Consider the following 15,198-nt stretch of genomic DNA (forward strand, 5'->3'; position numbering starts at 1 on the left):
AACCCCCCACCCCACCCCCCCCCCCACCCCCCCCCCACACACACACAATGGCCCAGAAAAACACTGTCATTTTTTTGTCTGTCATCTTGATAAATGAAAGCTCAGTGCTGAATAAGAGGATTGTTGCTTATAGCGGGTTAACAAACTGATCCCTAAGGAAGTGATGTCAAACATATGGTGTGAGAGTGCCTGTCTGACCTGTTAGTTTCATCCCAGCAACAGGTCTGAATCCTTATGGGTTTTACAGCTTTCTTACTGACAGTCATCACCCGCGGCCTGCAGCATCACAAGAAATTAAGGAGGGTAATCCAAGGAGCTGTGCCAAAGAAATTCACTGATTTACAACATAAATGTTTCTTCGTAATGTTTGTAGACTGAATGTGGAAAAACTGAGAAATGTTCGAATTGCACATACTTTCGTACAACATGCCAGGCTGTTTATGATTCATTATGTGAATGTTTTCAGAACTTGTTGTGGTTACTGGAGGGGCAGAGGCCTAAAGCTGCAGTTCCTCTCGGGGCCACGTGAGAGTCAGTCAGACAGACAATTTAAGGGGTACAGTAAATCGTAACTGTTTTCAGATGAGTAGAATAAGTTTTTGTATATCCATATGTGGGGTGGAATAGTTTAAATGTGGAATTACATGTCCAAGCAAATATAAGGAGATCATTTCCACAAGGTAGGGGGATGTAGTTCATTACAGGGTGTATAGCTCAATGTAAAAAGGTAGTTATGTTGTTTTGGTTTGTGAAATTTATATAATTTATGTGTGTGCAGACTTTTATATAGTTATATGTGTTCTGTCTGATTATATATCAATGAACACTGAATTGTAAGTTATTACATAGTATTAAGGGGGATAGGCTCAAATAAGTGTAAACTTCATCCTACTCCTTTTGAATCATGTAAATGGTGTGGTATATATAGTCATTTGTGCCAAATCTTCTGTGTTTACAATGTATTTTGTTTTCATTTATATTTACATGTCAATCAGTCCCCACACACTGCAGAGTAACTGAGCAAAGACACTTCAGGCATGCCAGAGTTCAAATGTCTGGATTTAATCAGCTTTTTTACTAGCTGCCTGGTTGTGCGTTTCTTCTGCCTAGTTCTTTGTGAAACTGCTTTTAAGGAATTATCAGGATACAAGATACATTTAAGAGATGCTCAGTTATGATTTTTATCATTGGAGCAAAAAGCTTCCCACCAAGCCGATCACTTTGATATGAAAGCAGGAAATATTGCCTAATTGTCATTATTTGTCAGGCAGATGTTCAATGCCAGATGTACTTGATAATAAATCATTTCAATACAAACAAGCACAAACACCAAACAGCTAAACAAGTTTATTTCCCAGGACTTTGCATAGTAAACAATGTAAAGGAACAATTGTAGATACAAAATACAGAGAACATCGATGATGAATGTGGTGGAACATGAACTCACCATTTGATCTGAGGTAAACACAAACATATGAGGGTAGAAGTAATACTTCATGTAGCTTTAGATAAATAAAAAGGACAGTTTGACACGTGACAGTTTGAATTTGTTAAGATGTCTTTAGACACTTGATAGGAGTTGTGTAATTCACCTCAGCTAACCAAATACCTGTCAGCACTGGAATGAATAGACATGCATTCAGGTCAAACACTCATTAGGTAATACCTGAGCATATCGGGTGTCTGATGAAAAGCTTTGTTAGGGACTCTAATAAGCATTAAATATGTATAAATTAAGCATACTGATGATAAAGGCTTGGTGGCCATTCATAATGCCTGACCCAAGTGCAAAAATCCACCAAACAAAGCAGGGATGAGACACACAAGCACGAGAAGTTAAACTGGAAAAACCGGCTTGATTTAAAAATAACGGAGCTGGATGTGAAAAAGCAGCCACACTGAAAATCACCAAGAAATAAAACCAAGATTGTAAAAGAGGCTTTAAAAACACCGCACTCCACAGAAGGAAAAATAAGGTGAGAATCACTCAACAAAAAAAGAGAAATTGCTGAACATCAGGCCTGAAAAACAGTTTCAAACAGAACTTAAACATCTATGGTATAAAATATCTAGAAAACTTTATGAGACATAACAAGAAACACAAACAACAGCTAGCACTTCTCCCACTGTCAGCATTCATACAAATTAAGAAATACATCGAATTGTTCCCATATTGACCAGTGATCTCTGAATTGCATATTTTTCTCCCAGTTGCTTTCTGAAACTTGCTTACTTACCTGAACACACACACACACACACAAACTCCAGTATCAGATAGTAACGTCAAAGGAAAGTGAGGGGAAAAAACAAACAAAAAAACCCAGGTAAAATACCTTGCTTCATAAAACATGTTCAAACCACCTCAATGGTTTGAACGGCTCCATCGTACCGTCAAAAGCCTTCATCTAACGCTCGAAAAACGATACAAATACACACAACACATGAATACACAAATCAACCACTAACAAAATAAAAAAAAAAATCACCCAGTCTGCATTTACTCACTTTAAACCCAACAGTAACAACAGCGTTTTCAATGTAACACACTGCTTTTGGCTGCCAAGGGGAAAAAACAACCTTTCAGAACCCCTGTCAAGAGTTTCGTATCAGTGCACCAAACACGATGTGAGCAGCGAGAATGCAGCTTCTACGGTCGTTTAGTTCCTGATGCTGAAAGCTTTGGTCTTCTTGATGTTGAGGAGTGGAGGTTTAATCTTTGGTTTGTTGTTAGTCTTGCTCTCTCCGTCTGAGGAGGGGAATCGACGCCTGTAGATGTCCGGGTACTGCTTCTGAAACTGAGAACAAGAAGAAAAATTACACTTTGCTGAGTCTGCAGATGTTTCACGTTTTTGAGGATGTGAAGTGCGTCGCTTTATGACTGTAAACCTCAGGAATATGAAGGCTACTGGAAAAAAAAAAAAAAAAAAAAAAAAGGCTTTTGAGTTGGAAATAATGCAAAATGACTCAAATACAAACAGTGGTCAACATTAAGTCAACAAAAGATACCCAGAGAAAATCTGAATGTGTGTGTTTGTGTGTAAAACAGCCACTGTTACCTCACACTGTTTTTAAGCCTGGAGTTTGACATGTTAGTCGTCACCGTCTCAGTCTGAAACCTGATGTGACGAGTGAGGGGTGGACCTGACGCTTGGCGTCCATACCCTGCTTAATTGTCTGTTTTACTCTAAATATTACTATAATTTACAATGAGCATCATGCCATACTGAAGGAGATTTTAAACTAGTGATTAAAATCATAAACTCAGTAAAGTTTTTGCTGGGGTCACAAATCAAGAGAAGTAGGACAATTCCTCACGCACTTCCATATAAGCGAGTATTTTTGTGCAGACAGAACCAGGTTTAAGGCACCTCAGCACTGCCTGCACTTTGATATAGAGCCTGTGAGTTGGGCATGTCCTAGCTAACAAAGTCTATATTATCAGTACAAGCAAAAACTTTCTTCTGCAGATGACAAAAACAAAACAACAACAACAAAACTGTGTATGGCAGTGAAAGGTTTATACTTCTGTAGCTCCTTAGGTTTCAGTCATACAGGCCTAGAGACTGGCCGGTGGAAACCTCTGGTTGCCAGTGAAAAATATGTAATCCTCCGTTGGTTAATGAGTGGCTGATGGCTGTCACTGGGTGAAATCAGTTGCAAATATAGTGCTGCGCCAAAAACTTCCTTGTGATTGCTTTGGGTGCAAGCCACGGTCATCTGTAGGGTGTATGAAATACAGACGTGTCTGCAGACACTCACCATTTTTTTCCCCCAAGAGATAGTGAAACTTCTCAAGGAGAACATTTGCTTTCAGAGTAAAAGCTGTGCCTCATTACTGCAAATAACACATTTCAAAATGCAACTTTTATTCTACAGGCGAATGTTCTCGGTTTCCTCAGTTGGGTCACACTTTTCACTACTGCTCTGAGAGTAGCCTATGACTGCTTATAGACAATTCATCTATGGTCGACTGTTGCAAAATGCTGAGATTTCACCAGCTGGTCGGGAAAAACATCTTTCCCTAGCAGTGGGTTCCAGATGGTCAGAAACCAGTCTCTAGATCTGTCTGACTGGAGCTTACACTGTCACATGTCCAAAATGGCATTAACATCATGTGGTTAGTTGTTCTGTGACTGCAAAAGGTCAAAAGGTGACAAAAAAGTATACATGGCAGTGATAATTTTAGTTTTCTTCCATTCCTTAGTTGCCAAATCTAAAAGATTTAAAAAGGACAAATGGCAAAATTTGGCCTAACTGTATCCTACTTTTTATAAAAAGGTGGCTGTAGCTCAGTAGGTAGAGCAGGTCACCTACTGATCGGAAGGTCAGGGGTTCGATTCCTGGCTACTCCAGGCTACATGCCAATGTATCCTTGGGCAAGATACTTAACCCCAAGTTGCTCTCCGACCGTTCCGTCGGAGTGTGAATGTGTGTGGATGTTATATAATTAAAAAAAAAAGCACTTAGCTTAGTTAATATGGAAGTGCTTGTATGAATGGGTGTGCATGGGTAAATGTAAAAAACGTGTTGTATAAGCGCTTTGAGTGCTCTGACTGAGTAGAAAAGCGCTATATAAGAACTAGTCCATTTACCATAAATAACATACACCTTCCCCTCATTATGGGTCTCTAGGTCATAAATTAAACTTGCGATGCAGCAGCTCTATGATGCTGGGTCAGAAACAATCAGAATCTTAACAAGCAGCAGTGGTTACCTGTTTCAATTTCTTGCGTCTGTCCTTCTCACTGATGTTTTGGTCTGTCAGCAGGATCTCCAGCAGCTCCTCCATGGCCTTCTGAGAAGACTCCAGTTTTTGCTGTTCAAACTCAGTGCCACTGATCTGATGGCAGAATGTGTAGATTGGCACTGGAAGACAAACTGGATCACCTTCATCAATCTTTGAAACAGAGTCGATCGGGACCTGGGATCAGAAAGAACATCGGTATTCCTGTGTTCATCCATGTAGAATATTACTTATTCTGCTTCTGTTCACATGTACACTAAAAGTTTGAGGGTATACCTGTGCTGTGCGCAGATACTGTATATGGTCATTGATAGCGCCGAGCAGATACTCTGGGACTGAGAGGATAGTTTGCTGATGATCCATTAAAAATGACACCAGCCTGGTAGCTAACAACTCATCCAAATCACACTCCTCAGCACTGCCTAGGACACAGCCTGAAAACATGTGAACCATCTGAAACCCACAAACAAATAAAAGGTAAACAAACAAAAATGTGTCATGATTAAAGAAAATTACATAGATGTCTGCGCTCCCCAGTTACTTAAGGAATGTTCGGAGTATTACAGAAGCACAAATACGTCAGTTCATTAGCTCACCAACGTTCGGGTGCCGATGGCTGGGTGGAGGCGTGGCATGTCCACATTCTGGCTGATGCGAGATGCCATCCTCATGAGCAGCTGCAACTTCCTGCGGGAGGCAGGTGGAAGGAGAAGGGTGCAAAGCTGCAGGGCCTCGATGGCTACACGCTCACACTGAGGCTGAAGAACACCTACGTGCAGGAACACGATTAGAAGGTCACAGAAATGTAAGTAATTGTTTGCAATGAAACAAGAATCACTCTTCATGACCACATTCATCCATCGCTACATCACATTTGCTGGATTAGACAATGAATGGATGAATGAGAAGATGAATCAACTACAGCTATGGTGTGAAATGATAACAGTAAAGCTTATGAACATGATATCACAGCACTACTGTCACCCAGGCTGACAGTAGTGCCATCTTTGATTTAATATAGTTTCTATGGATTTTAAAGAAATAAATCTTTGAGTTTCTACAACCACTATAAAGCAAGTTCTACACATCTGGCTAAATTTACCCTAACATTGGCAATCAGGTTACACTGCACTGCAGCTACACAATCATTTAAAAAAACATGAGTAGAACTGAGTTTTTCTCTTTTTCACTTATTGAATGTTTAAAAAAAAAAAGCCTACTAATAGAAAAATGCGGGTCATTTTTCTGGCACTCGCCTCCCTGCTTCATGCTTTGAGTGAGGAACCAAACTCATACTTGTAGAGGTTAGATGTTAGATGAGGTTAATTTGATTAGAGATCAACAAAGAAGCAGACACAAACACAGGTAGAGATGAGAAGGTCTTACTGTGCTCAGTTTGGTTTTGGGGGGGCTGCGAGATGCTGGTGGACACACAGAAAGGCGCTTTGAACAGTGAAACAGGTCGTGAACAATTGGACACATCCAGAGAGCTGAGGCAGCGGCGGACTACAGCAGGTGCAGGAAGCATCCAAAGATTAGAGGTGCTGGAGGCTGGTCTGGGCCCACTGGGTCCTGTAGCAGCATTAGACCCTTGTACTTTGGTTGCAGCAGATGAAAAAGAGGAAGGGAAAAGATGACAGGAGGAAGAGAAGGGATGACGGGAAGACATTGAGGGAGGATGTGAAGCTGAGGAAGCCTGATGCTGGCTTGCGGGAGTGTTTATGCTGAGGCAGCTGGCTGCTCGACCCTGCCACTTGATCTCTTTGACATCTTCCTCCCTGGTCTCTACGACGATGTCCAGACAGCTGCTGAAGCCGTGTGGCTGCAAGGAACGTGACCTGTGTGAAGCTGACGGTCCAGCCACACGAACAGCAGACAGCCTATTTCTGGCTGTAGCTCCTGGAGCGTTTTCAGAAGTAACTGGTGCTGCTTTGGATACAGATGTAGAGACTGAGTGAGTGTGAGGTGTTGTGATGGCAGAACTGTCATCCTGGCTCCTGTTGCTATAGGTGCAGGATGCCAGGCTGTCATTGGACAGAAACAGCTGTTGTCTGGTAAGAGGGGCAGAGTCACTGAGGATAGTTTCCAGTGAGCAACTCCTGGTTTGAAGTCTGGTGGGAGCAGCTGTACAGAGGCTGATGCAGCTGCCTCCTAACGGGCCGTCACCTGCATCGGCGACGCCTCCTTTCAGTGCTGCCAGCCGGGACTGAAGTTTCCCACCAATCACCTCGCCCATGGGCGATTCCGTCTCGTCGCACGTCCCCTGTCTGAGCAGTGACAGGAGGAGACACTCTGTGGAGCGAAACGATGACTTGGCTGGAGGGGGGACTGCAGGAAGGTCTGACATCTTGCGTTTCAATTGCTGGCGTGTAGCAGGTGCTGCAACGTAGCCACAGAACACTGAAAGCGGATGAAGACACGGAGAAGGGCAGAGAGCGCCAGGAGGGGGAGGCAGGATGTCAGTGCAAGCAGACAGCGAAGGGGAAGGAGAGGGTTTGGTTAGTTCAAACCTTTACTGTTCATACAGCTGATCAGACATAACAAATACCAATACAAAACGTGCAGCAGCTCACATCACAGTTAGGATTCCACAAACAACCAAAACCTCTGTTAGGGATCACAAAGCACTGTTAGAGGTGAAACACTCAACTCAAAGTGCAGACAGCACGTCAGCAAAGACCTCCTACACACCAAAGACCTGCAGGCAAATTTGATCGTAACACAACACCAAATTGTAGCTTCTTAAAGGCCTAAAGGCTCAAAAGGAAGTAGCAAACCTACCCAAAATGTTGATAAACAGTTCATAGAGTTCATATGTGAGCAATGGCTGCGGGAGGCTATAGAAGTAATCAGACACTGTTTTGAAGACGTCTCTTTCAAAGCCAGGATACGACTGCTGTGTGCCGTTGTACTTTGGCCCTGGAAATGAATGGCATGTTACTGCAAAAATGACATATATTTCCCAAATATCAAAGAAATATCCATAAAACTGGTTTTTCTTCCCCTTTTAGAACGACTCATGCAGGACAGAGTTGCTTCTACTCACAATTGGCCAGGCTCTTCATAGCAGACAGAACCCAGTCTGGAAGGTCATCTAAGGAGGTAGTTGATAGGTTAGACTCTTTGCTGGTTTATAATATATAGTATTCTACCAAAAGGTCCTAAAGTCATGTGGTAAGTGGTCACATTTTTTCTCTCTCTCTCTCTCTTTTTTTTTTTAGGACAGCAGTCCCGAGGGGTGTACTATGACCCAAAATGAATGGATTAGCGATGTAAGTAGAGCCTAAAAAGTTTTTAGGGTTATGTTCAGACTTACTGTGTAAAATCGCCTGGAAACACCACATTTTCACTGATTCTTTTACACAAAGAAAAACATGATATTTTATTGTTTTGACTTTTTATGCTGGGGTGGACTGGCATTTCCAGGACTTCAGTCTTTCGTATGTGGTTCATGGTACATCCCTATGGTAAAAACTCTCTTTTCAAAACACGGGCTCTTTATACATAAACCATCCTGCAGATGGTTTTTATACTGGTGTGTGAACTTTATTTTTTTTGGATAATTTAACCTACTGGTCTTGTCGTCCAGTGTGACCACTCCGTGTTTGTTGACTTTGGTCATGTTGTGGATGATGTTCTGTGGGTTCACGTAATGCTGGTCTAAAACCTCATCAAGAGACGGGACACCCAGAATCCTCTGAAGGCTATAACACATACACAAGCTTTGGTTACTCATGAAGTCTTCCTCAGTTTTTAGAACTTTTGCTTAGCTCTCAATCTAGAATATATACTTATTTTTTGTTTTGTTCAATTTGTGTGTTCATACTGGGTCAGGATGACGTCTCTCCAAATCTCCTGCTCGTCTTCCATTGTCAGCTTTCGTCTTTGTTTCTGCTGCTCTTCTATTGGCTGATTGTCTCCTTCCTGCTCTGTTTGGAGTGCAGGATCCACATTTTCCTGAAACAGATGTAAAAAACAAGAACCAACATCACACAGTAGATTTTTTTTTTTTTTTACATTAGGGCAAAACTGTCAATTGGCTTTTTTGTCTTGATAGCAAATAATATGCAATTCATTATTTTATTATTTCAAACTGAAACTTCATAATTAACACTCTATATTGAGTCTAACTAACCAGGGTCTCCTTCTCCTGCCTCCTTATGCTTCTAAACTTGAAGAAACCTTCTTTATCCTTGAATGAAGGTCTCTTTTTTATGGTTCTGGAGTCTGAGGCTGGAGCTGGACAGGGGATGGGCTTCAGAGGAGATGTGGAGGGGAACCTGGGGACCAAAAAAAGACAGAGTGCTTTATGCTGTGTGCAGTGCAATGAACACATTAAGCACTGTTTTGTTAAATAACCCCAAAAGCACATTTCTGCTAACCAATTACCTGTACAGCACATTGTTGTCCTCCAGATCTTCTGTTCCCCAGCGTCCCTTCACATCTTCGATTACATGGTTCTTCAGAAACTTCTTCAGCAGCTGAACTGTTTGTTGCCTTGTAACGTCGGGGCCAAAGTTGCTGTTGTTACAGAGCAGCTGGTGCAGCCAATCGACAGCAGCAGAAGCAGTGAAGCAGGAAGCATAGTGCCTGAAGTTCTGGCGGTGCTTCCTGAGAGGCATGCCAGCCCGAAACAATCGAGTCACCTCATTCCACTGAAGAGGACAGAGTTTAAGTAAGGAGCCTGTAGTTTGATTAGAGCTTTACAAACCTTTTCTCAGATGGAAACAAGACAACAATGCGTCCATCGGTACGAAATTTCTTCACAGCAAAGTTGATCAAAGTCCACAACAATGTAATGAACAGTGACTGTGAGAACAAAGTACTGCAAAAATTCATTCTACGGTTGCCCTGATTGTGAAATTCTGGGCTGAGACCAATACCAATGCTGATATTACTTTTTTTTTTTTTTGGTATAAGTTTTTTCAATAGGTAATTATGACCTCTGCCAAGGTGGTTATGTTTTCAGCAGTGTTTGTGTGTCACTATACCTGTGCATCTGTTCTCATTATTATGATTTAAAGTATGGTAGTGCTGTACTAAAGGCTACTGAAAAGCACTTTAAAGAATGGACTAACATTTAATTGGTTAGGTTTTGATAGAACTTATACAACAACAGAGTAGCTGAACAGCCAAAAGACATTAAGTTCATTGCAAACATGCTCTAAATAATCCGATTCAACCATCTCAAAGCGGCTTTTTTTAATTAAAAAATTCAAAGATTTGGGTGTTTATAGCTTATCAAACAATACAAATCCGTACTGTATACTTGTTTTCTACTTTAAAAGCCATGTAAAATAATCAGACAAGTCAGCTGGATTATTTACAGGTAACGTGTGATGCTGGGGCGAAGTCATGAAACCTGCATTACTGAAACATGCAGGGGCCACTTCATTCCCTGAATCTCATTCAGTATTGGATTTAGTGAAGCCTGTAAAATGTGTGACAGATATTTAAAGCATATACAGCTAAGTTTCAACGTCTTCGCCGAGGACCATGAAATGACTAGGCTGGGTAATATTAGCTAGGTTATCTGCTGCTGAACTTACCAGTTTCGTGGCTCGGTACGGTCCAGGGGTGATAACATGAGAACTCATATTGATCACGGAAAAGCAGCGCTCAAGTCTTCCTTCATTCGATGTGTCGACAAGGAATATCCATCCCCCAAAGAAATATTTATGGACGTCTCACTACAAGCTTATAACTCTCCGAAGCCTGGCTGCTCCCCATCTGTTCAAAATTACGAGCCCCGCGCTTCTGCTACCGGATTGGACGACACTCTTATCACGTGACCAACCTCCAACGGAAGAGGGTGGTGGATCGAAACAAAAAATGGACTGCAGAAAGGTGTCATAAAGTCTTAAAATGTAGTTTTTTCCCCCCACAATTAAGATCAAATTTATACCTAAAGTTAGTTACAGCTATATCTGCTCTTTAAAATGACTGTGTAAATATATGCTCAAAGGGAATTTAAGTCCATTTCTTCATATAGTATGGTACTACTCTTCTATTTATATTAAGGCCTAGTTGTTACTTTGCATATTCTTATTTAATATAATAATATACATTAAACCACCGGGAAGTAAAAATGTTACAGTTCATTCCAGAAATTAACCACTTGCAACATAAGCAATATTTATGTATTAGGCCTAAAGAGTTACTAATTATAATTGTTGATATCTTAATACAGATGCACAGATTTTTATGCTGATCATAGTTGTGAACCAGTATTACTTTTATAAGATCTAAAATATCTAATAATGCCTTTGGATACTGCATTGTGATGGTTCATACATACCTCACTGACCTCCTCAGCCAACGACCCACAGAAACATTTGACTACAAGGCTCAGTTACAAAGCCAGACCACATGTGTGCTGAGGTCTCAAGTAAACATCATGTTGCAAGATAATTTATATTAGCAGCAACCCATGCTCAAGAATTTGCACGTCTCCTTTTAATGTAACCTTTTCATATCAGCCTATTTTTAAACTGTATGCTTCTTGTAAACAGGTCTCTATTTAAATAAGTGATTTAAATAAGAATAAAGCAAATAAAATTTAAAAAGATGTGTTTTACTGTTCACACTTTCCTTCTGTTCCAGCCTGTCTTCAGTGGAGGAGCTGTAGTGTCAACAATCCTACTGGGGAGGCCTTTTGTATTCACTGATGCATAGGCATTGCATTTACATTAGCATATCTTTACATGCACTCTGTGGGGGGAAAGTCACTTAAAGACACAAAGAGAATGCAATAGAAGGCAAAAGACAAAAGACAGTGGAGGTTAGAGACATTTCAAAGGGACAGATACTGGGAGACTGTGGTCGACTCTGGCCACATGCTAATGATGCATTCCACTGGCCTCCAAAGTTGGATGTTGGAGCTGGGAGTGTCATCACTCCCGAAGTCAACACATTTCAGTAGTAAAGCTGGAAATACAAATAAAAAAAAAGATTTCTTTTGCATGGTAGAGCCATTCATGCATCACCAGCAATACAGTGCAATGCTTGCTTGTTCTGCACTTCTGCTGCAGCGCCACAGTCTGTCCAAGAGGATAGATCCTGGTCAGCACTCTGCGCATGTTTTGTTGAGACATAAATGCACAAAAGTGGCAGTAAAGATTGCAAGTTTTACAGTCTTGCTAATGTTTACATGCACTGGTGCCATCTTGGATTGTAAAGTCGGGGTTGGTGGGGCTGCTCCAACTTTCCGAGCTGGAAGTCCAACTTAGGAACTTAACTGTTTCTTTGCTCGCTTTGAGATGCCTCAGGACCACCCATCTGCTCCAGTCCTGCCCCCCCCACCAGTCTGCACCCCACTCACTGTCCAGGAGCATGAGGTACGGCGCGTGCTCCTGGCAGTGAACCCCAGGAAGGCTGCCGGACCAGACGGAGTACCTGGCAAGGTGATCAGAGCGTGTGCCCACCAGCTCACCCTGATTCTCACCAGGATTTTCAACCTCTCCCTGGCCCAAGCAGTCATCCCCCCCTGCCTAAAAACAGCCACAATCATCCCCATGCCCAAAAGGTCATCTGTCACCAGCCTAAATGATTACCGCCCTGTGGCCCTCACACCGGTAATCATGAAGTGCTTTGAGAGGCTGGTTCTCCAGCACATCAAAGACCATCTGCCCCCCACTTTCGACACCCATCAGTTTGCATATCGTGCAAACAGGTCCACAGAGGACGCCATTGCTGTAGCTCTCCACTCTGTGTTAAGCCACTTGGAGCAGCAGCAGAGCTACGCTCGCATGCTCTTTGTGGATTACAGCTCAGCGTTCAACACAATCATCCCGGACATTCTCACCACCAAACTGCACACCCTGGGCCTCCCCCCTCTCACATGTTCCTGGATCAAGGACTTCTTAACCAACTGGCCCCAGACTGTGAGACTTGGCCCCCATCTCTCCTCCACCCGCACACTGAGCACTGGCTCCCCACAGGGCTGTGTGCTGAGCCCCCTCCTGTACTGCCTCTACACCCATGACTGCAGTCTGGCCCACAATAACAACCTCATCGTCAAATTTGCTGACGACACCACAGTGGTCGGACTCATCTCAAAGGGAGATGAGGCAGCTTACAGAGAGGAGGTCCTGAAGTTGACAGCCTGGTGTTCAGAGAACAACCTGGTACTGAACACCATGAAAACCAAAGAGATCATCATCGACTTCAGGAAGCACAGGACTGACCCAGCCCCTCGCTACATCAATGGCGAGCGTGTGGAGAGGGTCCACACCTTCAGGTTTCTTGGTGTCCTCATCTCTGCTGATCTTTCTTGGTCAGATAACATCACAGCTGTTATCAAGAAGGCTCAGCAGCGACTTCACTTCCTGAGGGTCCTCAGGAAGAACAACTTGGACTCAAACCTGCTGCTGACCTTCTACCGCTCATCCATTGAGAGCATGCTGACCTACTGTATCACAGTATGGTACGGCAGCTGCACTGAGGCAGACAGGGTCAGGCTTCAGAGGGTAGTCGAGACAGCACAAAGAATCGTTGGCTGCCCTCTCCCCTCCCTGATGGACATCTACACCTCCCGCTGCATCAGCAGAGCCAGGAACATCATCAAGGACAGCTCACACCCTGGCTTTGACCTGTTTGACCTGCTGCCCTCTGGCAGGCGCTACAGGTGCATCAAAGCCAGAACAAACAGACTCAAGAACAGTTTCTTCGCCAGAGCAATCACCATCCTGAACTCACACACTCACACACTGTAACTGTGCAACACCCACATCTCTGTGCAATATTAGATTATTCATACTGAACAATATCTAACATTCCTATATTGTGTAATATCCAGTATTCATTCACTAGTGCAATATTCATCATCTTCATTTTTATATGTATGCACTTATTTACTTTTCTTACAATGTACAGATGCACCAATGTATGTATATATTTTTATACATTCTATTTTTTGTATATTTTATACATTGTTTATTTTCTGTATATTTCTTGATTATACTAGACTATAATATTTTTTTTTTTTATTTTAGAGAATTTGATTTTCTATTGCATGGCACTGAACAGGAGTGGCCCTCCTATCTCATTGTACATCCTGTATAATGACAATAAAAGGCATTCTATTCTATTCTATTCTATTCTATTCAGTTCTCATCTGGAGTCTAATGCTTCTGTATGGAAAACAATTGCAATTTTTTTTTCTGATTAAGATTTTACATTGAAAATGTAAATGGATCATCTTAAAGATTAAGGTATATAGGTAGACAATAACTGATCCACAAACCTCTCAGACTGTTTTCATCGTTTTAGATTAAAAATGAATTTACATCCTCATTTGCATCTTTTCTGACTGGCTGTAGGACTCAGAGAGTGAATCTACCACTGTGTGTGTGTGTGTGTGTGTGTGTGTGTCAGCTTTTCCCTTAGATGTGCTTTAAGGTGTTGAATTATTTAAAATATACCTAATGTACTTTTGTGCTAGCACCATGTTGAATAAACATTGAATAAGAATATCATGAAAATAACTTTATAATGACTTTAATTTTTCATCTAATTTTTTCATCTGAGGACATGTTTACATTTGCAAGTAAACTAGAGGGTGAGACATTCAGCAAAGGCACTCACTGCGAGTGTAACAGAATTATTCATAGCAGTCTTTGTAATAAGATGTTTTGTTCTGAGGGTTTGGAGAGAATCTGGCTGTGTGTGTGGAACTGTGTTGCTCTTGTAGAAAATAAATATGTAGATGCTGATTCCAGGAATGACCGCAGAGACTCAAACCAGCAATCAACAAGTTACTTGTCAGTTGGTCAAATTGCCTGTCTTCATCTCAACCTAGTTGCACACCTGCAACGTCCAGCTGCTCACCCAAACTTAGCAAACTCCAGCGTTGATTGTAAGAGCTATGAGAGGAAAACTCCACATGTTTAGATGTTCAGGTGATGTATGTGTATGTGTAGATGTATGTGCTGACACATGTAATATCCCACTTCTGTGTATCAATAAAGTTATTGTTACGACAAAGAAAAAAACTCTTAGTCAATGAATTAATTCAGTTTAATTGATTGACAGTCTAGTACAAAAGATTACACTGTTTTTGTGTCTTTATTGGCGCAGGACCTGAAAGGAGACCATTCAAGCTGCCCCCAGCTGGTCACAATGGGGACCAAACTGCAAGTATGGAAAGCTCACTCCTTCCCACTTATATATTTGGGGTTTTAAACTTGTTTATACAGCAAAGCAAAATATAGGAATATTTGGGGGGGGGGGGGGGGGGGGGCGTATGTGTTTGTTTATATAGCATATAGGTAGCAAATAAAATTTTTAGACGTGTTCATCTTAACAGTAAAACTGCTTGTTAAAGCAGATTTCTACTTGCAATGCAATTATGTACTTTTATTTTCCAGGTCTTCAATAACCTAAAAATACACGTTATTGAGATTATTTTGTCTTATTTTCCATTTCAATGAAAATTTTACGTGTCCTCTCAGTCC

The 15,198-nt window shown here is 41.7% G+C and overlaps 1 protein-coding gene across 3 annotated transcripts; it reads right to left on the reverse strand.

Annotated features, from left to right (window-relative positions):
* Positions 1-1,359: 1,359 nt before the first annotated feature.
* depdc1a (DEP domain containing 1a) lies at positions 1,360-10,489 on the reverse strand. Of its 3 annotated transcripts, XM_030727628.1 has the most exons (13): positions 10,294-10,489; positions 9,134-9,399; positions 8,880-9,024; positions 8,571-8,701; positions 8,318-8,448; positions 7,791-7,838; positions 7,526-7,663; positions 6,131-7,144; positions 5,472-5,513; positions 5,341-5,426; positions 5,021-5,197; positions 4,715-4,921; positions 1,360-2,795 (listed from the first exon to the last, which is right to left on the reverse strand). In XM_030727628.1, exons 1-13 carry the CDS (start codon positions 10,339-10,341, stop codon positions 2,658-2,660), a joined length of 2,571 nt encoding a protein of 856 aa, XP_030583488.1. In that variant the 5' UTR covers positions 10,342-10,489; the 3' UTR covers positions 1,360-2,657. The 3 variants fall into 3 exon arrangements, with proteins under 3 accessions (XP_030583488.1, XP_030583487.1, XP_030583489.1); XM_030727627.1 differs by having other exon boundaries at positions 5,341-5,513; XM_030727629.1 differs by lacking the exon at positions 6,131-7,144 and having other exon boundaries at positions 5,341-5,513.
* Between the last annotated feature and the right edge of the window lie 4,709 nt (positions 10,490-15,198).

Source organism: Archocentrus centrarchus, chromosome 4 (genome assembly GCF_007364275.1).
Source record: "Archocentrus centrarchus isolate MPI-CPG fArcCen1 chromosome 4, fArcCen1, whole genome shotgun sequence".
Classification (NCBI taxonomy): domain Eukaryota; kingdom Metazoa; phylum Chordata; class Actinopteri; order Cichliformes; family Cichlidae; genus Archocentrus; species Archocentrus centrarchus.

Bases quoted from the DNA above. Each gene is read 5' to 3' on its own strand.
- depdc1a (XM_030727627.1), bottom strand. From the start codon at position 10,341: ATGAGTTCTCATGTTATCACCCCTGGACCGTACCGAGCCACGAAACTG. The intron at 7,145-7,525 runs GTAGGTTTGCTA...ATCCGCTTTCAG, and splicing joins ACTGTTTATCAACATTTTGG to TGTTCTGTGGCTACGTTGCA. The intron at 5,514-6,130 runs GTAAGACCTTCT...TCCTGCACGTAG, and splicing joins CCAAAACCAAACTGAGCACA to GTGTTCTTCAGCCTCAGTGT.